Source organism: Malania oleifera, chromosome 10, assembly GCF_029873635.1.
Source record: "Malania oleifera isolate guangnan ecotype guangnan chromosome 10, ASM2987363v1, whole genome shotgun sequence".
NCBI classification, from domain to species: Eukaryota; Viridiplantae; Streptophyta; class Magnoliopsida; order Santalales; family Ximeniaceae; genus Malania; species Malania oleifera.
The window spans coordinates 48387201-48410043 of NC_080426.1; the positions used below are offsets into that span (position 1 = coordinate 48387201).

Consider the following 22843-nt stretch of genomic DNA (forward strand, 5'->3'; position numbering starts at 1 on the left):
GCCAGCTAGTTGGGACCGAGCGTAAAGTTGGCCACCTTTTCGAGCTCACATCTCTGCATTTGCCTAGTTCTTGTTCTCCTTTGTCTCTTACTGTTGATGTGTCTTGTAGTATTTGACACTCTCTTCTTGGTTATACCTCTTTGTCTCATGTTCAGTCTTTAGCTTCTAGTGGTTCCTTGAAAAATGTTAAATTTGAACCTTTTGATTCAATGTCTTGTTAACTTGGGAAACAGAAAGTTTTACCTTTTAATGAAAGTAATTCTTAGTCTACTGCACCTTTTGATTTGGTTCATTCTGATATTTGGGGACCTGTTCCTATCTATACTAAGGGCGGGTCTCATTACTTTGTTATTTTTTATCGATGATTACTCTCGGTATACATGGATTTATCTTTTGCATGATCACACTATGTTACTTAATGCTTTTCGCTATTTTAAGCAGATGATAAAAACTCAGTTTGATCGCACCATTAAAGTTTTTTGGTCCGATAATGCCCTGGAGTATACTTGTACCCCTCTCATTGAAGAAATGAAAGAGGCAGGCACCTTGTCTCATCGATCCTGTCCATCCACCTCCCAATAGAATGGTCATGCAACACGTAAGCATCGTCACATTCATGACATTGTTCGCTCTCAACTTTTTTTTGCATCCCTCCTAGAATCCTTTTGGGGAGAAGCCACTCTTACTATTGTTTACCCTATTAATCGAGTTCCAACCCCTACTCTTTCCAATAAATCTCCATATAAGGTCCTCTATGGAAAGGTATCTGATTATTCTCTTCTTAAAGTATTTGGTTGTGCTTACTTTGTTTTACTCCCACCTCATGAACATACAAAACTTGAACCTCGCTCTCGTCTCTATTGCTTTCTTGCTTATGGCATCGAACACTTCATTATCGGTGCTATGACCCCATAGCCAAGCGTCTTCAAGTCTCTCGACATGTTCAATTTTGGGAACACAAAATGTTCACTAGTATCTCTCCACTTTCATCCGATTGTCCCTCATACTCTCCCATTTTCACTAACCCTGTCATAGATCCCTCTCCATATTTTTCCTCTAATGCAGGTCATGACAGCTCATCAGGTGATCACTCCACATTTGCCTTTCATGAACCTAGACCATCTGATGATCATGCCATTGCATCCACTCCGCCTGAGTCCTCTAATTTGGATGTCCTTTGTTCTAGTAGGGTAAGGGCACCTCCTACATATCTTAGTGATTACCACCATTTTTCTACTCTTGACTCCCTTCACAAGCCTCGCAATTATCGCGAAACTTGTTCTGTTCCTGTTTGGTAACAAGCTATGTCTGAAGAACTTGACACACTTCACAAAACTCATACTTGGGACCTGGTTGACCTGCCTCTTGGAAAGACTGTAGTTGGGAACAAATGGGTGTATAAAAGGAAAACGAACTCCAATGGTTCTGAAGTAAGACATAAAGCTTATTTAGTGGCAAAGGGCTTTACTCAGGAGTATGGCATTGATTATGAGGAGACATTTGCCCTTGTTTCTCGTATTACCTCCGTTCGCTCCCTTTTGGTTGTTGCCTCTGCCCGACGATGGCCTTTATTTCATATGGATGTCAAGAATGTCTTCTTACATGGTGATTTGATTGAGGAGGTATATATGCAGCCTCCTTTAGGGTATCCTCATCCTTCTAGTCCCTATGATTCAGATCTTTTTACTCGTCACACTGATACTGGCATCACCATTCTACTACTTTATATTAATGATATGATCATTACCGGTGATGATACTTCTGGTATTCATGAGCTTAAGCAGTTCTGTGTCAGCAGTTTGAGATGAAAGACCTCGATTCTTTTAGCTACTTCTTCGGCTTAAAGGTTTCCCCTACCTCTGATGGCTACTCTTTGACCCATGCCAAGTATGCTTCTGATCTTCTCACACGTGTTGGTCTCACAAATTGTAAGATAGCTGATAGTCCGCTGGAGCCCAACATCAAACTCCGTCCTACTAATGGGGAGCTCCTTCCTAATGTCACTTGTTTTTGACAGTTTGTTGGGAGCTTGATTTATCTCATTGTCACTAGACCAGACATTGCCTATGCAGTGCACCTTGTTAACCAGTTTATGTCGACTCCTCCTTCCATTCACTATGCAACTGTTCTTCGCATCTTATGCTATGTGAAGGGAACATTATTTCATGGACTTCATTTTTCCTCTCTCATCCCTGACGTTGTAGGTTAATTCTGATGCTGATTGGGCAGAAGGCCCTACTGATCACCGGTCTACCACTAGTTTTCTTTTTCTACTTGGTGACTCTCTTGTCTCTTGGCAGAGCAAAAAGCATATTGTTGTTGCTCGCTCTAGCACTAAGGTTGAGTATCGGGCCCTTGCTGATACTACTTGAAAACTTCTTTGGCTTCGTTGGCTTCTTCAAGATATAGGTGTTCCTCAACCCTCAAGCACTCCGCTTTATTGTGACAATCATAGTGCTATCCAAATCGTTCATAATGATGTCTTTCATGAACACACCAAACACATCGAGATCAACTGTCATTTTGTGCGTCTTCTTCAGAAAAGGACACTTCGCCTCTTGTCAATTCCTTTGACTGATCAGTTGGCTAATATCTTTACAAAGGCTCATCCACGTGGTCGTCATCGTGTTTTAGTTTGCAAACTCTAATTGGCATCTTCGATATCACCTTGAATTTGAGGCGGGATGTTAACATATCTCCCTAATTAAGTTGATTAATCAATTTCCATGATTTGGTCAACCTCTATGATTTGTGTAATTAGCATTAATGTCATTAATGATTTACCTTTGTGAGCTTGCCTCCTTCACCTATATAAGGATGGCCCTTGTATAGTTTTATACAGAAAAAGAATACATAAGTTATTTTTAACTCTTTCTTTCTTCTCTTAGTTTTAACAACACAAAATTGGAAGCTTTGCGATCTTTGTCTGCAATTTGTATGCCGTCTAACAACACCAGCTCAGTATTTCCAATCACAAGCTTTGGGGGATTATGGGTGTCGTTTGGCTACATGAGAAAACTTGCCCATCCCAAATTATCCCAGTTATAGTGTTAAAGCAAATTACTATTGTTCAAATTTATCTAAACTATCCCTTCAGCTTTCTTCAACAGTAAACTCCAACCAAATTTTGATCACTTCTTGCCTACTCATCATGAAGTGTTATCAATTTGAAGATGGGAAATAGAATTATGAAGGCTTATTTGAGATTATATGTGAACTACTTCCTAATGTATGTAAATTAAGACTTGATGAATCTCATAATGAAAAATATGCATATGATAAAAATTAAAATTAAAATTAGAAAAACAAAACAAAATGCTTCTTGATATTGTCCAAAAAATATTAAATCAAATTTCAATCATTTTCTAAGTCACGTGCTGCTTTATCATGAGCTTTGAATAGTTTGAACAAAGAGTGCTTGTGCATAGAAATGAACCGAGTGTGTGCTAAGGAGACATCTACATCTCAAAGGGTTAGTGCCTTTGTCCTAACTGACAAAAATTAAAAAATAAATAAATAAACCAATGAGACAGATGATTTGAGCATGCGGGGAGAAGAACAAATGCCTGAAGAGTATCTCAAGTATCACCATCAATATTACCTAAGTTGGGAAATCCTGAAGACTCGACCACGTCACGTGTTCCGACCACCAGCCAAAAGTACCAAACGCACGCTTCCAAATTGAACGAACGAACGCATGGAACATAGTAATAGCGTGAAGTGTGAACCACGGACTGAGCCCAGCCCAGCCCAGTTGGTCCATTGGTGAGGCCAGAGTTAAAAGGGCATTTGAGTTTGAAGGGATCGCTTTTCAAGATGACTCTACTTTACAAATACGATTTCCAAAATAAAATTTGAATTTGCTCCCAGGAATTCCATTTCATAAGTACATCAAGAAAAAGTGGGACTATCCAAATCAATGCCTAAATATTAATAATATAAAATTAATACTATAAAAGAAGAAAATGGAGTAAAGGAAAAGTGTTGTGCATGTATAATTAATTATAAGTTTAACTCGTGAATTCTATTTTTAAAAAAGAGACCGTTTCATAAAAGAAGATATCCTAAGACGCCCTTTATTAGCATGCATTTCTTATGAAAGGAGATGAGTCAACTAATATCTAGAAATGGATACTTGTAAAGAGTAAGAGTAACATTGTAAAATTAAACTAAGGGCGATGTTGAGAAGTTTTAGAGCTCATCTCAAATTTCTAAACAATGCCTAGGATATGGGCCCTCGTACGGACACTGCAGGCCCGATACCAAGTGAAGCCAGCTAGTTTAACACTATGCATCTCCTAACAGTGATTGGGCCTTAATGCAGGCCTACATACAGTAAACATGTAGCTAATCTACCAGCTATTTCTTCTTATCCTCAACTCAAATTTCCATTCCATTCCTTTCCATAAAATTTATATTTTAAAATTTTACTGCATACTAAACTTGGGGTAAATTCTCACAAAAATAAAAATAAATTTCCTATTTTTCTTTTCGCTACTGATGATTTGAAGGGCAACAAGACACTAATTCTACTTGGGCCTTGAACAAGAGACAGACACATCAAGGAAGAGAAGTTACAGGCGTGCCTATTCTACACTTACAAATATTGAATTAATGACTGCCCTTGCCAAAGAAATGTTCTATCTGCAAGTAACCTTTAGACTGCAAACTACTAGTTTTGTCTCCATGCTTGCACCTCTTGGTCCATACTGGCCCCTCGACATCCTGCAAAAATAGTGGGGGAGAAAAAATAAAAAAATAAAAAACTTCCTTGTGTAAGGTTCGAAAATTCATTAACATGATAACATTGTTCAGAAGCAATGTAATTTGTACAGCTAAAAGGACCTTGAGCACAAGGGAAAACAAAGCAAGCGCTTAACAAGTGAACACTAAAATTTGAATATAAGGATGGTCCACTAGATGGTTTATTGTTAGTATGCAAACAAAATCAAAAGCTTTCCCCACAAAATGCGTGACCTCAAAGTCATGAACTCATGGACCAATAGAAAATCTTATGGGTGAGGACAGCTATAATCTAAGTGATAGATAGCCTTCTAATATGGTTACAGTTTAAGAATCAATGCTGTAGATCAATGTAACGAATTAAGTAGGAAGAGGATTCACCATTGAAGAATGGCTTCTAGATCTCAAAACTTTGATTTTACCACCTCTTCCATCAGCCCCAACAGCAATCAAATCAGCAGTGCTTGCACTGGATGCTTGCATTGCCCCTGAAGATGCTGTTGCCCCCTTGCTCTGTGATCGTCTGCACCATTTCCCTAGGTGCCTATTTGTTCCATCAGGACCTAGCAATCCACCAGAAAAACATCGATCTCCTGTAGAATTTTGCAAGTATAAATGGAAATTATTAGGCAATTTTGTTCAATGATAGCATAAATATATTTATCCCATCAATCTGGCTAGAATCTATTCATTCAAACTTAAGTTCCATTCAAGCAAAAGAAAGAAAAAAAAAACAACCAACACCACCTGAAACAGAAAGTGAAACTGAGGATGGAGCCTCTCTTTTGATGTGAAGCAGAGATTGATCTTGTATTACATCAACGGAGAGCAACATTGCATCCTCCTTTCTTGCAGCAACAGGAACATTGAGCATTTCCGTTTTACCAGTTGACAAGATTGCATGCCCAACCAGGTTAGAAGCTCCCACAGAAGCTTCTTTGTGGGGATGGGAAGATGCCTCCAGCTTTGACAGCCTGGGCTTCCCAACAGCCACATCCTCACTAACTTGGGGTTTTGAATCAAGCTCATGCAGAACTCTAGAAATTTTGGAAACATCCTCTTCTATTAAAATGCAGAAATCCTTCTCTCCATCAACGGAGATAGTTCTTGAATCATCCTCAGTGTCATTTACATGTACATCTTTCATAGGTTTGAAATTTTCCGTTTCCCTAGAACCAAATTGATCATTGCTCAAGTTTCTAACTTGATCCAAATTAATAATGGGTGTTGCAGGTTGCTCCACTCTATTTTCTGAAGAATGTTTCTTTGACAAGAAACTTGAGGTCCAATTCAAACCATCTAGGGAAACCTCTTCACAGGTAGTTTTCTTGGAGACTCTTAAAGCCCTCAAAACTTCATTGTCTTTCATTTCAATGGCTGTCTCCAGTTCTTGAACTCTTATCTGATAATAGATGCACATTAGATATTCTAAATAATATAAGTAATCATCATGCGAGACTCAGTTATGAAACCCTGAATATACCTTCAGTTTATTTATCTTCTCTTTAGCCTTTTCCAGTTTTTTAAGAGAACGAGCCTCTCCTCTTCCTAAATGATTGCATTTAGCCATCAATTCTTTGTAACTCCTGTGAAAACAATGCAACTGGGAGTAATATGACAATTATGAACAAAAAAAATGGAGTTAATGCAATAACCAAATAAAAATTTTTTTTTTTTTTTGGGCAGTTGACATGCTAGAAGATCTACCTAATGCCACACAGAAGCCAGATTAAAATAGAAAAAAAACACAGCCTAAATATAGAACAAGGTAGAGATAAATAGGGAAGTGTAAATTGGATGTGGCCAATTTACTGTTTTATAACATAAATGAGTGTAATGCCCAGTGCATAAGGCTCCACTGTCATCAGGGGTCTAAGGAGGGCATGATGTACACAATGTTACCTCCACACCTGGAGAGACCATTTCCGTGACTTGATCTGACCTTCAGGTTCAGACATAACAAACTTACCATTGGGGGACATGGCACACCCTCAAAATAAATGAAACAACCAAAAGGCTACCATGCCACCAAGAGTCTAGGAAGGGCAAGACGTATGCAGAGTGCAGTCTTACCTCCACAAAGAGACTGACCTAGATGACCATTTGACTTGTCACATCAGCCCCCACAACTTGAGGCATTTGAATCAAAATCAGTTAATGCTTTCATTACACCCTTACAAGAACTTTCAGGAAAACAAAAGCAATTGAAAAAAAAAAAAAAAAAAACCTATGTGCTAAAGAGAGATTATAAATCAATGAAAAGAACTGGGAAGTGCATAATTCCCCACCCATTTGTCTTTCCAAAAACAGATCCAAGACCCATTGCTCATAAGATATTTGATACAAGGAATAAACAAAAATAGATCTGTACACCACACTTCCAAAGACTCTCCACAAACCAAGTTAACCACAAGCTAGCATCCTAGCCGTTAGCTTGCAAATTAAATTTATTTTTTGTAACTTAATGCCAAAAGCAGTTCTCTTCTAAGAAGAACTGCCACAGCCATTTTTCCAGTACGACAGTGTTTGACACCAAAACCCAACCCCCCTCCTTCACCTTAGACCTACATACAATCTCCCAACAAACCAAATGATCCCTCTTTCTCCCCTCCCCTGGGATGACCCTTCTTTCTCCCTTATTCCTAACTAAACAAAATCTCTCATTACTTTATCAATTTACAAACTATCCCTACTGAATTCTGAAAATTGATGAATAATGAAGGGGAATACTAGAAATACGAGCCTGACTAAGGGTGATACAAGCAACCAGAGCAACTAGAGAAAACAAAGCACCCTTCCAACCATCTAAATGCTTAGACCCTCTCCGTCACTAGATCTCAAAACCCAACAAACCAAGGATTATCAACCAAAAGAACTCCTAAATAAGTTAAGGGCCACTCTAGGATACCACACACAACTAAGGAGGCTAATTCCAAGGATACTCCCCATCTCTTAGTCAGCATGAAGGGAGCTGGTTCCAAGATTTGAAAATTGGACCTTGACAACATGTTGGACGACGACTTGATCTAAAATCTTAAGCATTGGGGACTGCTAGTAAACTAACATAGTATAAGTGCTTGGTTTTCTAAAACCCCAAGTCTTAGATACCCTTGTTTTGGCGGACTACATCAGCCTTTGCTTTGTTTTGATTTCAAATTCCTGTTTTAAACCTCTATTTCAAGTTGCTCATGCTAGTAAGCCTAGTGCATGGCTAGGTGTTCAGGTGGTTGCAAAAAGAAAATAATAAAATAAAAAATAAAAAAATGAAAAAAAAAAGACAGGAAATATGCATATGCTCATAGCAATCAAAAAACAGAAAAGAAAAGAGAGAACAATACAATATATTTTACATGCCTAAGCAATGTGTCCATGTCCACAGAGCCATTGCAAATCTCTAATGTAGTGTCGAATGAAATTTCCATAAGCATTTCAATTCTCAGGTAAAAATACAAATAGCTCATGTAAAAATCCAAAAATATCCCCATACAATAATATATAGACATTTTCATCGGCCCTATATTCTATACTGCTAGGACGGCATTGAACCCACATATCCCAACACATCTTTGGGCCTTCCATCACCCCGAAAAGTTTCACTTATAGGTATTTATTGATGTACCATTTCCTATAAACTTAAGACATCAAAGCTAAAAGTTTAACTTGATGAGATTTTAAGCAAGCACTTCAAAGCTTGATCCATTAAATTAAGGTATAACAACAGTGTAATACTTCCTACATCTGAGTCATCCCTTACTCAACAATGCAAATCTAAATAATGAGGACATTTAAACAAGGAACCATTGTGACTTCAACCACATGTTAAAGGATCACTTAATCTAACAGGCCAAATTGACATCTTGCTAAGCAAAAACTTAAGTTAAAGCATAAGCAATCAGTGGGAGCCCAAACATTCTAATTTGAATTTTTATTTTTATTTTTTGCAAAATTTTATTTATTTTAAAAAACCACTTCTAACTTAAAAAGTAGGCCATACTTTGACACAAAGACCCCTATTTTAGGTCGTAGGTGTTGGTTGTATGCCCTAAAAGTCAAGACAATTTTGCACTCTTTCCATTTATATTTAATATAGGTAAGTTTTATTGAGTCATGTCAACCAATAATGTCTCTACTACATAAAGAAGTCCTTAAATTTAAGTTGGGAAATACACTCTTAAAGAGGTTTATAACTTGAGATTTATTCATTTCAATACTTAATTCTAACATGCTATCAACCATAAGATTGTCAATTGGGCACCGAGTCACTACCAATCTAAAAGCCCATAACCTTAAATGGATGACTAGTCTCTCAAGTCACTTGAATAGCGACATTAAAATGAAGATAAGGGTGCTTGTTAGAGGATAAGTACACTAAGTGTGACCATGTTAAGGATATCTAAAAGAACTATACTACCTATCAACTAGATATTTTCAGTTATAGTTATGTGAAATGTTCCTATACTTAAGGGTTCAATGGTTCATAGATGTCTTGCATTTGAGATTTTAACTTTGACCATGCAATGTGTTTATATTCTTACCAAGAAACTTAAACATGTATGGATTGGGTTAGCGATTTAAGTATGAAGGTGGATAAAAGTGCAACATGGAACGAATATCCTATGTCATTGCTTGAGGTATGACTCAAAGAAATCCTAAGCTAAAGTGAATGAGGATTTGAACAATGCTTCTGGTCCTACTTAAAGAGTCACACTCATTATAACTAGACATCCAAATGAACGACAGTTTTAAAAGTAATTTCATACACTATTGGTTTAGTTTAGGGACACTAGTTAATAAAGGGATGTATCACAGTTCTATAATGGAATACGTTCTCTTACGATTCAATCTAATTTCAATTGCCACAACATACTGCTAGGTGAACACACATGCCTTTGGTTTCCTCATTTGATGTATTCACAGTGGCAGCTCCAAAGAAAAGAGTCCCTCTAGATTTTACTACCATGCCTTTGGTTTCCTCATTTGATGATATATTTCCCACAATGTTTATCCTCTCATTATTGTCCGAAAAGGTGAACACACATATACACAACATCCCATTTCCAACTACATTTGCTATGACTACTTACCACTCTCCTAATATTGTTTTGTTAATGCTCTATCATCTGTTGCCCTTCCTAAATCTATTTCGTAAGCCTTAGCCCACTCTAGGTGGAGAAATGCCATGGTTGAAGAAATGAATGTTTTACAAGACAATGGTACTTAGGACTTGGTATCTCTTCCTATTGACAAGTATGTGGTTGGTTGTCACTGGGTATGCATTATAAAAGTCAACTTTGATGTTTCTATGGCTTATATGAAGGCATGCCTTGTTACTAAGAAGTATACTCAGGTGTATGGTTTGGAATATTCCAACACTTCTTCTCCAATTGTCAAACTTACTTTAGTACGTCTGTTCATCTCTTTGGCTACCACTTGTCACGAGCTTCTGCATCAATTGGGTGTGAAGAATGGCTTCTTGCATGGTGATCTTGAGGAGGTCTATATGGAGCAAACACCTGGGTTTGTTGCTCAAGTGGAGTCAGACTTAATGTGTCAATTGAAGGAGGCACTACATGGTTTAAAACAATCTCCTAGAGCATGGTTTGGTCCATTCAATGTTGTAGTACTTGAGTTTGGCCTACAACCATGTGCAATGGATCACTCTGTGTTTTATCATCTACATAAATTCAAATTCAAGCCCCAAAATCCATGATTCCAAAATTTATCTTAATTTTTCAAAAATTGGAAAATGGATCATTTTTCTTGTAATTACTTTGAAATCTATAAATAAAAAAAGGAAAAAAACATTTTCCACAATTAAACAAACTATTTATTTTCTACCTTATCAATATGAATCATGAAAAACTAAAAAATAAGCTAAATTTTTCACAATTCTTTGAAAAAAATAAAAAAATGAAAAACAAATATTTTCCACAACTAAATGGGCCATTAGCGTTCCTTTCCAAGCAAACGCACCAAATAATAGCCATAATAATGCATCCCCACAAGGCTTTCCTATCCTTTCCCTTGCCAAAACCCTTAAAAGTGATAGTACAAAAAGGCTTTAAATTGGAGGGTCAAACCTAGTCTTCACCAAAAATGCCAAATAGTTCATTCCAAACAACCAAAGTGAAAGGGCGGTGAAGAAACAAATGTGAGCAAGTCTCTCCACTCCTCAACAAAGGACATAAGCATCAGGTGGCAAGGCCTCATTAAGCCTTCTCTTCTAAAGCAAACCTTTGGTATTGATCCATTCAAGTATTACAGTCCAAATAAAAGCTTTTAGGGAGCTTTAGCTTTCCAAATCCAAGAGTAAAAAGCTAAAGGAACCATGTTAGAGTCATGAATCAAGTAGAAGAAAAAAGATTTACAAAAGAAATCCCCAATAGGATGTAAACTCCAAACCCCATTATCAATCCCCGAATAAACATGAAAAGAGTCGAGCAAATTGGTGAAGAGAGCCAACACATTAGTCTCTCTCTCATCAAGATCTCTCCAAAAATGGAAGTTCCAAGAAAAACCATCCCCATGCAAAAGAAGAAAATCATATATAGGGTTCATTTTGATTAAGGATTTTGTTTGGGGGAAGGAAAGAAAAGGAAAATAAGAAGGAAAGTCATTTTCCATTGTCTTTACTCTATGCATTGAATACTATTAAAACTCAAAAATTGTTCTAATATGATCGACAATTAAGAAAAATAAAATGTTAATGATGTGTAAAATCAAATTTTGATCATTGATGTGGTATATTTTTTATTCTTTCTTGTTTTCTTTGATAACTAAATGTGAAAAGGTGGATTCCATCATATTTTACTTTCCTTTCCCTAATATCTTCCAAGTTCCACACAGAACCCAACAAGGTTGCCACTTTGAGTTATGCTTCAAAGCAAAGTGGCCTTTTGGCATCTCTTTAGCGTTTGGTTAGTGGATTCGACAAGCATGTTCCTTTGGATGACATGCAACAAGATTGACTAGCTTTACTTTCTTGAATTAATTTGTATTTACTTTCTATTAAGTCTACTTTCTTATAGAAATAGGAGAATATCTTGATAACAGCAACAACAACAAACCAAACCTAAGTCCTAATAGGAGAATCCCTTGTTCTCCTTGATTTTTTCTTTGTTCCCCCTTTTTTTGGTTTCTAATCCTTCTTTCTTCCTTTAATACTATTATTTTTGTATCAAGCAAAAAAACAATATCCATTGTATGAGTGTTTTTTTTGGGGGGGAGGGGTTAATACATAAATCTATTAAAGTGAAGAATTCCTTTGAGAAAGGAAGTGCAAAAAAAAAAAAAAAAATCGATAAAATTACACCCAAGCTGCCTTCCAATCCCTTTGAATTTTGGATAGCAAAAGACCCCCAAAAACCCCAAAGGAGTGCCCAAAAAGAAGTAAGAAAAATAACTATCTCAAAGCAATCTTAGAGAAGCCTTCTGATCTTTAAAAACTCTAGCACTCCTTTCGAGCCAAAACGACCAAAGAATTGTAAAGACAACATAGTCCCAAAAGATTCTTCCTCTCTCCTTCCTAAAACCCAAAACTTCACCTTCAAAAAATCATGAATGATATTCAGACCTGCCCAATCCTCACCAAAATACGAAAACAATCCTTTCCCAACATACCTCCCTACCTTGCAATGAAAGAACATAAGCGGCTAATAGTCTCATTAGACTCATAGCAGAGCATGCAAATGTCTGAGCTAAGGGCTTTGTAAGGACATCTTATCATTTGAGAATTAGAGTCTAAAAGCCTAGATTTATAAAGGAACATTTGCTTTCCAAACAGCTTTAGGTAAAAGGAAAGGGCTAGGATTGGTGGATTTTGTGAGATTGGAAAAGAAAGACTTTGAAAAGGAAGACCCCAAAGTGTCCCCAATTCAAAGCCTCGTATCCCCTGCAAATTTGGTAAGAAAATCCAGCACACCCAATAAACAAGTTAACTCAACAACCTCTCTTTTCATTGAGACTCTTAAAAAATGGAAATCTCAAGAAAAAGAGCCACCCTCAAAAGAATAAAAAGCTGAAATTGGTGCATTGGGAACAAACAAAAGTCCAAAGCAGCACCGCACCAACAACTCCAACAAAGACTCATCAACCCAATACCCTCCCCAAAACGGATGCAAAGGACAAGTGCTTGGAAAATGTACCTCCCACTAGGAATGAAGAACTTGCCTTGGGCTTGCTAAAGCTTCAATATTACAATTCAATTGAGAGAGGGGCTTAAAGAACTCCTTCTGCAACTTTGCAAAGCACTCTATCAGCTTTGTTGTGCTCTTTCCTCTCTCTAATTCTTTCTTTTTGGCCAAGGTTCCCTATAAATCTATTTATGGACCAATGGAGGTAAAATTTTTCCCTAGTGTTCAAGATGATCCAACGACTCACTCAAACTAGCTCAAGAAATAATCAATAGAGCTCAAATTGTGTGTGAAATGGCCAAAAACATAGCGATTGGGCTTAGCCAACTCATTGCCTATCAGCAAGCACAAGGTTGGGTTCATTAGGCAACCTTGAGTCCCAGTCTGAGGCTCTACAAGTTCTCCCTCCATTTGGGCCCTTCTTTGCCTTCAAATTCCTTGATTTGTGCCATCTAGCATTTTGGTTAAGTTTTTCATTTAGTCTCTAGTCTTGGACCACCAAATACCCCTCAAGAACCCCCACTTAATTACAAATGCACCATCCTTATATTTTGAGTCTCCAACTTCTAATAAATGATTCAAACCCTCAAAATTAATGAATTCTTGAAAAAGCTATGTAGGCGGGGGGGAGGGGACCAAAATGGGGTTTCTACAATTAGATTGTGTAACAGTAATTCAATACTTCTCCCTCACATGAGTCTTAATCAACATGTGGCAATTTCAAATAATGGAGGTTGGTCCACTTTGTTCATGTTATCAACTCTTGGTTTTGATACCTTAGGAAAAATATGAAATCAATTTTAAGCATCACTAAAACAAATTAAACTTTTACATCATGCATTTTAACATCATATTCAAGGCCATGTTGGCCACTGTGCCTTGTTTCTAAATCTTTTTTACCAATGTCCATAATTCAAATGTTCACATGCTAAAAGAGGGCTCAAATATAAGGGGTATTAAACCTCATACTTCAACCTAATGTTTTTAAATTGATGACATAATAAATTACCAATGATCAATGTTTAAATTTGTGGGCGATGAGCAGTTCCATTCAATCAATTATCTAACATTCTCCTAGAGTAGACACCTTCATGTGTAAAAATTTCACTTAATGAATGAGCCCTAACACATGGGATTTTTTATTTTAATAACAACACAAGACGAACTGGATTTGAACTAAGGAGCTAAGACCACCTACTCAAATACCATAACAAGTATGAGATTAATGGAGTTTAAACTTAACATTAAACTTAAAATCTCCTACACAAATTACCATTCATTCATCTAACATAAATGCTGACATGCTCCAATAGAATAAGTAGTTCAAGAATAAAATGCAACTCTTTTTCCTTCTGAGGACTTTATGGAAAGAGAATGTAAAATGCATAGATGAATTTATCAATACAAAATGATTTTCCAACAGGGTTACACTATTATTTCCATATAGGTGAGAAGGCAATAAGGATTTGCCGCTTATATAAATGTCTGACATAATCTCAAGCAAATTCAGCCATTATGATATTTTCTACCTAATACAAACATCAAAGCCAGATGATATAGCTAATAAATTCACCTAATTCAGGAAATAATTATAAACTGATGAAAGTTGACTGTCATTAAAACCTACTTTGCTGAAGCCCACAATATTTTGTTCCAACATTGTGTTCACAAAACAACATATAGATGACTCACTTGTTACGAATGACCAAGGATCTTTTCAGAACATCTACTTTGTCCTTGTTGTTGCCCTCATTACCAAATGAGGCAAGCTTCAAAACATCTTCTTCCTCCAGGTTCAAATCAGATACCCTAGTTTGATATAAGAAAATTAAACTTAAGATAAACTGATAAACATTAGGTGTTACAGCTGCAATACAACTTACAATTTTATGGCAGCAAGCTCTTTGGCTAAATCCATATTTCTCTCCTGTAGCTTTAAGCACTCCACCGTTGATTTCTCAAGCTCCTATAACACAATTGATCAAAGACAATATCATAAACTTTTCATTTATATCTTGACACAAAGCATATAAAAAAAAAGTGCTAAAAGCTTGGGAAAAATAATTCACCTCAGATTTCAAATGAAACATCCGTTGAATTGAAGCTTTCTGTTTTAGGGCATCATTCTTCAACGCTGCCTCCATCCTGGTAGCCTCCTTAAAGAGGCAAAGCTGAAACAAGAATCGCTTGAGAGGACAAAATTGCAGAAAATGAAGTATTAAACCTGGAAATATTAGGATTTCAAACATCGTTTTTTTTATTACTGAAAAGGCCAAGAAGAGCGCCCAAAAAAAATAAAAAACAAAAACAAAACAAAACTTTTCCTCGAGTTTCTTTGTGTGGCAAAAAAAAAAAATGAAAAGTTTGTCTTGACATTTAACAAAATCAAGTTGTACTGGCCAAGTTCAAATTTTTATCCCTCGTTTCCTGGATTATTGGCAGCCAATCGTAATGCAAAAACCATTGGAATGATAAGATAACTGAATGAAGAGCTCAAGAGCCCAAAAAAAGTAACGTTCTCAGTCTCAAATCTTTTAATTGTTGTTTAGAATAATTATATTTTAAATTTTTTTTAATGTCGTGTGTGCAGTTACTTTTCAAGATATTGCTAGTTCTGTTTGTTTAATCAGTCCCCAATTTCTTAGCAAGCAAATGGACCAACGCGGAAATCAAATACCTCCTCGTTGAGATCTTTGAGATTCTTCTGGTGTCGCTCCAATGCCGAATTGAGCCCCGATATCTTGCTCTCTAATCTCTTACTTTCCCTGCGCAGGGCCTCGCAATCATCTTGGCGATCGGACGGCCTCTGCGAAGGAATTGTATCATCCGGATCGCCAATAGACTGGAAATAAAGGCGGCTGACATGGTTCGCGGAGCAGGTCTGCTTGCACACGGGGCAACTATTCTTCTTCGCATTTAAACAATATTCAAACCACTGCTGAAGGCTAGGGTTTGGAAATAGAACAAACACTGTGCGTTATAGCTGGCGCAGGCAGAAGAAGAGAGAGAGAGAGAGAGAGAGAGAGAGAGAGAGAGAGAGAGAGGCAGACCAGAGCTCGTGGAAGACATGGCCGCAGACGGAGATGGCTTGGAGGTCTTCAACGAGGGGCTTGAGGTCCTCGTAGCAGATTGAGCAAATGGCCTTGCCGAGAGCGGTGCCTCCGCCCATCTGTCTCCTTTCTTCTCGCAGCTTGTTCACTCAATGTAATTTTGCGGCCTTTTCTTCCATTCTGTAAGGAAGATGGAGCGATTATTATTTTCAAAAATACAATTGCTGAATCTTGGAAGCGGGAACGTGCGGGTCCCCTTTTTAGCGTGCCCACCGAAACAAAACACAATTACCTCATTGGCGCCCTGGACTCGAGAGTGTGGATTTTGTTTTCCTTTTTTTGGGGTGGGGCCGATTTTGTTGTAGACGATATTATTTACTAACCAAATTGTGTGTTTAAAACAATAAATGGAAAATAATGGTGAAGATGGAGAAATTGTGAAAATAAAAGATGCATGTATTTGTGAGCATGATTTTTATACCTTAAATTTAGATTTAAGTGGATTGAACAAATTCATCATCTCTGCAAACATGTGATTGATTTCTCTAAAATTCGTCAAAGAATCATAATCTCCCCTGATGTTTTGAAATTTTTAGAAATTTCTTTTAAGGTTTGTCAAAAAGTTACAAATCTTTTTTATATTTGACAAAATGATAAACTTTTTTAAAAGTATAAGTGTCATAAAAAGTTTAATGTTAGAGGAATTTTAATGAATTTTTAAAATCTTAGGGGGCAATACATGCCTTTTTGCCAAAATTTAATGGAGATTGGTGTCTTTTGCTTGTCTTTTGCCCGCTAATAAAAAAAAAAATGCATTCTATCACAGGATGGCAAAATCTCAAAGTTCAGAAGAATTATCTTTACCTCAATTAGCCAAATACTAGACAATGTCACACTTGTGTATCACGGGCCGACTATTTTCACACCTTTGTGAAAGGGTTGTGCAACGCTAAGCTAAAGCACTCTTGCTTAACTAGTCAGTCTATCGTTTACCAACATTTATCCACAAAACACTTTCATTAACATTCATTCAAATAGCAACTAAAATAATAAGCAATTCATAAAAGTAGTGACAAGCAAGCATTAAACATTAAAGTAAAGCATTTCATTAACAACACCTCCGTTGACACGCCCCCCCAGATGCCTCTCCCGCCTCCCCTCTCTCTCTCTCCTTGATTTCTTCGGTCAAATGGGCGCCGATCGGAAAACCGAAGATACTGCTAGATTTCTATCTTCACCACCGACATTTTTACAGGAGCAAATTTGTCGTGGGAGCGACATAGGTATCACTCGTAGGGAAAGGTATACTCCCTTTTTTTTCTCAATTTCTCCTTAAATCTTCGGCTAAATCGACGATTGGGCACCACCACGGGGTCCTAGTCTCGATCGTCATCATTTTGGCCAGAGTGAATTTTCAATTTAGGGGTCCTAGGCCCCCCTCCAAAACGAGAGTGGGATTTAGGGAAATAAGAAAATTGGTTATTTTTAGAATATAATTATTTATTTGGAGTTTATAGGCTTAGGAAATGTTAAATAGTTATTGAGAATTTTGTGAGCTTAGGAATATTAAGGAAATTATAATTTTGGAGTTGAGTTGATTTTATTGGGGATAATGTGATTTTAGGGTTTGGAGTTTTGAACGTTCCGAGCGTAGGTTGGAATTGTTACCAGACTTTTCAAGAATTCAAGTAAAGGGATTAAGTTAAGTCAGTAATTTTATGGAAATTGAATCAATTTAATTGTTATATTTAATATATATATATATATATATATATATATATATATATATATATATAAGAATTTAAAGGTTCTTTTGAAATCCAACTGTTCGAAATAGATTTTACAAACTTAGGATATATGGTATGATATTTTTGAATAAAATAAACAGTGGAACGCTTGTTTGTTTATATAATTATGTTAAAATGTGCAAATCGTGTTCCAGATGATTTAATTGGTATGGATTATTGTATATCTGGATTTGAAATTTTGAAATTTTGAAATATTGAACTATTTGTGAAATACTGAAATTGTTTGCGAAATACTGGAAATACTTGTGAATAATGTAGGAATTTGATATGACAGTCGAGGGCCGGGGTTTTGTTTAAATGGTTATGAGCTAGATTATATTTTGTGGTTGGGGGGCAGGTTTTTAGAATAATAGGAAATATATGTGAATTAATATTTTAAATGGTAATTTCTATTATCTAAATTGCATGATATGCTTTAGGAATCATGAGAACCAATGTATTGTGAGCACGGTCTCATTGCTAGGGATTTGTTATGTGGCCTTGTGCGCCCACACTTGTGCTAAGAGGTGTAGGGCGGTCTTGTTCAATTTGCCTACGTAAGGTGAATGTACCTCCTTAGGTAAGGGCAATCGGACCAGTAGCTGGAGCTGCATATACCTGCGAAGTATGTTAGCAGAGAGTACAGATGACTATTGTTTGGGTGGATCCCCCAGGACATTAATCCAGCCTTCAAGTCGCACAACTCGTGCCATGGGGGAAGTAAATGACGTGTTTGTCACGAGGAGTGTCTTATATGCATATCTGTTCATTTATGTGAATACGGATAATTAATAAAATAACTTTGAGGGCTTACTAAGAAAGGTGAGTACCCTAGTAGCAATAATGATCTTAGAACAGAGGGAGTGTAAAATAAAAATGATTTCATAAATGTGTTTATCTACTTAGTAAACTGGTTATTTTTTGTACACTAAATGCATGTTGTCCACACACTGACATTAACTTAGTTTTTCCCTTACTAAGTTGTGTCTCACCCTTATTTTACAAACTATCTTTTCAGGAAATCCTAAGGATCGGGTCTAACAAGCTAAAGGAGTCAGGCTAGTGGTTTAAATTTATGTAGGTGGCATGTATGGACAAAGATTTTATTTTTGTATAGTTTTATGGGATGTAATTATGTGAAAATAGAGATATTTGCATATAAAGATAGTTAGAACTCTAAAAATACAAAATCCTCATATTTGTGTATAAAGATAGTTATAACTCTAGTAATGTAATTTAAGGAGTTTGTATTTTTATTTCTGCTGCATATATGAGTTTCATATATAATGAATAAGATATCAGGCGCACAGATGTCACTAAAGTAGCACCCCGGGCTCCACGTGGCTGGTCGGGGTGTTACATAAATAGTCCTTGTGAGTCGACATCCTTCTTTATCACTATATTACTTGTTACGATTTCGTGCACTTACAAATTTTCAAAAGAAGTTTTTGGCACTATTGCCAGGGACTATTTATTTTCTATTACTTTTGACACCAACTAGCTATAGGTTAATTTGATTTTTTTTTACCTTAGTATTAATTTTTAATTTTGTTTTTATTTTTCTTTTTATTTTCAGGCTTCCCAAGTTGTGCATGAGGCATACTCAAAGTTTGGATTTAGTACCTTTTGACCCTAAAATTGAACGCACCTTTCAACGTCTAAATAAGGAGAGGAAGAAGGATTCCACTATCGAGAATGAAGCAATGGAAGATCAACTCGGAAACAGGACTTTGGGAGATTATGGTGTTCCCTTGGTCACTGGAGCTACTTCTAGCATTAGATGACCTGGCATTCAAGCCAATAACTTTAAGATAAAGTCAACTATTCTTCAAATGGTGGTCTCGACGGTGTAATTCAGTGGCATGCCACATGATGATCCAAATGTTCACGTAGCTAATTTTCTCGAGTTATGTGATACTTTTAAACATAACAAAGTTTCTAATGATGCTATTAGATTGAGACTCTTTCCACTCTCCTTTCGAGATAAGGCAAAGGCATGGTTAAACTCACTTCCACCATTAACTATAACTACATGGGACGATTTGGCTAAACAGTTTCTAGAAAAATTCTTTCCACCCTGCCAAAACCGTTAAGATGCGAAACGATATCACCACTTTTGATCAATTTGATATGGAGTCGCTTTATGAAGCTTGTGATAGTTATAAAGAATTGCTTAGAAAGTGCCCGCATCATGGACTTCCTGTCTGGACTCAAGTGCAAACCTTCTACAATGGTTTGCAACCTACAACACGCACAATGATTGATGCGGCAGCTCGAGGGACTTTGATGAAGAAATCACTAGAAGAAGCATATGAGTTGATAGAGGAGATGGCAACCAACAATTACCAATGGCCAACGAAACAAGTGACATCTAAAAGAACCCAGGGAGTTTATGAAATTAATTCTTTTTTTGCTTTAGCTGCTTAAGTTGCAACTTTATCTAAGAAATTAGACAATATCAATGTAAATGTCATTCAATCCACTAATATAATTTGTGAATTTTGTGCAAGGAATCATATGAGGGTAGATTGTCAAGTGGGAAATCCATTCGCCAACAATAGTTTGGAGCAAGCAAACTTTGTGTCGAATTACCAACGACAAAACAATCCGTATTCCAACACTTACAATCCAAGATGGCGAAACCAACCAAATTTCGTATTGAGCAACTTGCAAAATGTTTGCAAGCCTCCATCGAGTTTCCAAAATCAACAACAAGAGAAAAAGTTGAATATGAAAGAGGTTACGGCACAATTTATGGCCAAGGTGCATTCTAGATTACAAGATCATGACATTGATTTAAAGAACAACAAGAACATTGCGGAGCATTGAAAGGATAGTTGGTCAATTGGCAAAATTAATGTCCGAAATACCTCAAGGATCATTTCCAAACACCACGGAAAACAACCCGAAAGAGCAAGTAAAGGCTATTACTTTAAGAAGTATAAGAAAATTTAATTTACATGAGAAAGAGCAAAGTTTCGGAAAAAAGGAGTAGACTATGAGATCCGCAACACCCACATCCAAGGCTGCGGCACCCACCCTTGTCCCAAGTCAAATAGTGGAACACTCAGGAAATCCTCTCGTTTCTTTTTCTCATACTTCTCCTTATGTTCCTCCTATACTTTTTTCCTCAAAGACTTCAGAAAAATAAGCTAGATAAACAATTTTCTAAGTTTCTCAATGTTTTTAAAAAGTTACATATTAACATTCATTTTGCAGATGCCTTGGAACAAATGCCTAGCTATGTGAAGTTCATGAAGGAGATTATATCAAACAAGAGGAAATTAGGAGAACATGAGACTGTGCTATTGACTAAAGAGTGCACCGCCATTTTGCAAAATAAGTTGCCACCAAAGCTTAAAGATCCAGGGAGTTTTACTATTTCTTGCACCGTTGGAAACTCTTATTTCGAAAAAGCTTTGTGTGTTTTGGGTGCTAGCATATATTTGATGCCTTTTTTCTATTTTCAGGCAATTAGGACTAGGAGAGGCTAAGGCCACAATCGTTTCACTTCAATTGGTGGACCAATCCATTAATCGACCAAGAGGCATAGTAGATGATGTTCTTGTTAAAGTTGACAAGTTTATTTTCCCTAAAAAATTTATTGTTTTAGATATGGAGGAAGATCTAGAAATTCCACTTATTCTTGGTCTACCATTATTAGCCACGGGAAGAACTCTCATAGATGTGCAACAAGGGAAACTAATACTACAGGTGCAAGATGAACAAGTTACATTTAATGTGTTTGAAGCAATGAAATATTCGTTAACAATTGATACATGTTTCAACATAGATGTGGTTGATGAACTTGTGGTAGACACTTTTGAAGAGAGTTATCCTAAGAAACCACTTGAGGCATGTCTTGTTCAATCCAACACTACCGGTTTTGGAGTATCTATTTATTTATAAATATATATATATAATTATGAAAATAAAAAAAAAATTCTTTTCACTATGTTTTGGTTTTGGGTTGATGATCACAAGCCTATGATATTACGTGATTGAAATTGAATTAGATTTGTGGAAAATTCTAGATTTATCTTGTTTTGTTCTTTTGCTTGATTTATTTGAATTCTTTTGAACACTTTTGCACTATACCATGATCAATAAGTTGCTTTGTTGGCTTAGAGAATATTTAAGTGAATTAGATCTTTTATAAGATATCACTGAACTTTATACTGTTGAAATATTGGGTTGATCTTATAATTAACTTTGGGATTATTTCCTATTCTAGAGACAACATAGTCGTCCAGTCATTATACGTGTAACTTGATTGTAGGAAGAATAGCTTGATTATAGGAGACATGTCTCTATATGTACAATATGAATTCACTGAGAAAGAAAAATAAATAAAAGTATTATTCTCAAACTCTGTTTTTTCAAGTTGGTATTAGAGCAAGGTCGTGGGACCTCTGCTATATATTTGGTGGTTTTTTTTTTTTAAAAAAATTTATATTCATCACTAAGAGCTTTGTGCACAGACATCTATTGCCACCACCCAGTTTGTAGCCATCCCTTTGAATCTCTACAAACCCGACGACCTCGTCGATTACATCGTCACCGGCAAGAAGCCTAGAAATTCTGCAAACCCAACTTGATATGCAAATTTGAAAAATATACCAAGATCCCTAATTTTGAATCTCTGCACCTAGTTTCTTCTCCTGGTCTTCAATATTTTTGGCCTCGAACATGTTGATTCCTATGAAACGTTGATCGCCGATCACAAAGCCCCCTCCTCCTCTCTCTATGTAACTGCAATAGCGACGAACAACTCAAATACGACTCTTCTTCCTCGTGCTTTGGCGGCTCCACAACAATATTTGGAAGCACACAGAATTATTCACCAAACTACTTGTTCTTATACACCCCAACAAAAATGGGCTAGCTAAGCGAAAAAATCGTCACTTATTGGAAGTTGTCTGTGCTTTATTGATAGAAGCTCAAATGTTGTTATCTTATCAGGGTGAAGCACTTACTTTTGCAACGTATTTCATCAATCAAGTACCCTCGAGCACTATTGATTTCCAAACACCATCCCAAGCTATTTCTAAAGTAATTGTTGCTCCAACAGTTCCAAACTTACCTCCTTATGTCTTTGGTTGTGTAACATTCATACACCTTTATAAGCATT

At 36.6% G+C, this 22843-nt stretch overlaps 1 protein-coding gene across 2 annotated transcripts in view; it reads right to left on the reverse strand.

Annotated features, from left to right (window-relative positions):
• Positions 1 to 4369: 4369 nt before the first annotated feature.
• Positions 4370 to 22843, reverse strand: part of LOC131166808 (uncharacterized) — a 59234-nt gene continuing 40760 nt past the window's right edge. The window contains exons 1-10 of one of the 2 annotated variants that reach the window (XM_058125395.1): positions 16218 to 16244; positions 15926 to 16105; positions 15553 to 15820; positions 14945 to 15046; positions 14759 to 14841; positions 14568 to 14684; positions 6227 to 6329; positions 5491 to 6145; positions 5125 to 5336; positions 4370 to 4725 (exon numbers count right to left, since the gene is read on the reverse strand). In XM_058125395.1, the coding sequence (XP_057981378.1) occupies positions 4612 to 4725; positions 5125 to 5336; positions 5491 to 6145; positions 6227 to 6329; positions 14568 to 14684; positions 14759 to 14841; positions 14945 to 15046; positions 15553 to 15820; positions 15926 to 16044 (1773 nt within the window). In that variant the 5' untranslated portion in view covers positions 16045 to 16105; positions 16218 to 16244 and the 3' untranslated portion in view covers positions 4370 to 4611. Of the gene's footprint in view, positions 4726 to 5124; positions 5337 to 5490; positions 6146 to 6226; positions 6330 to 14567; positions 14685 to 14758; positions 14842 to 14944; positions 15047 to 15552; positions 15821 to 15925; positions 16106 to 16217; positions 16245 to 22843 lie in introns of those variants that run through there. The other variant, XM_058125394.1, reaches the window with a different exon arrangement.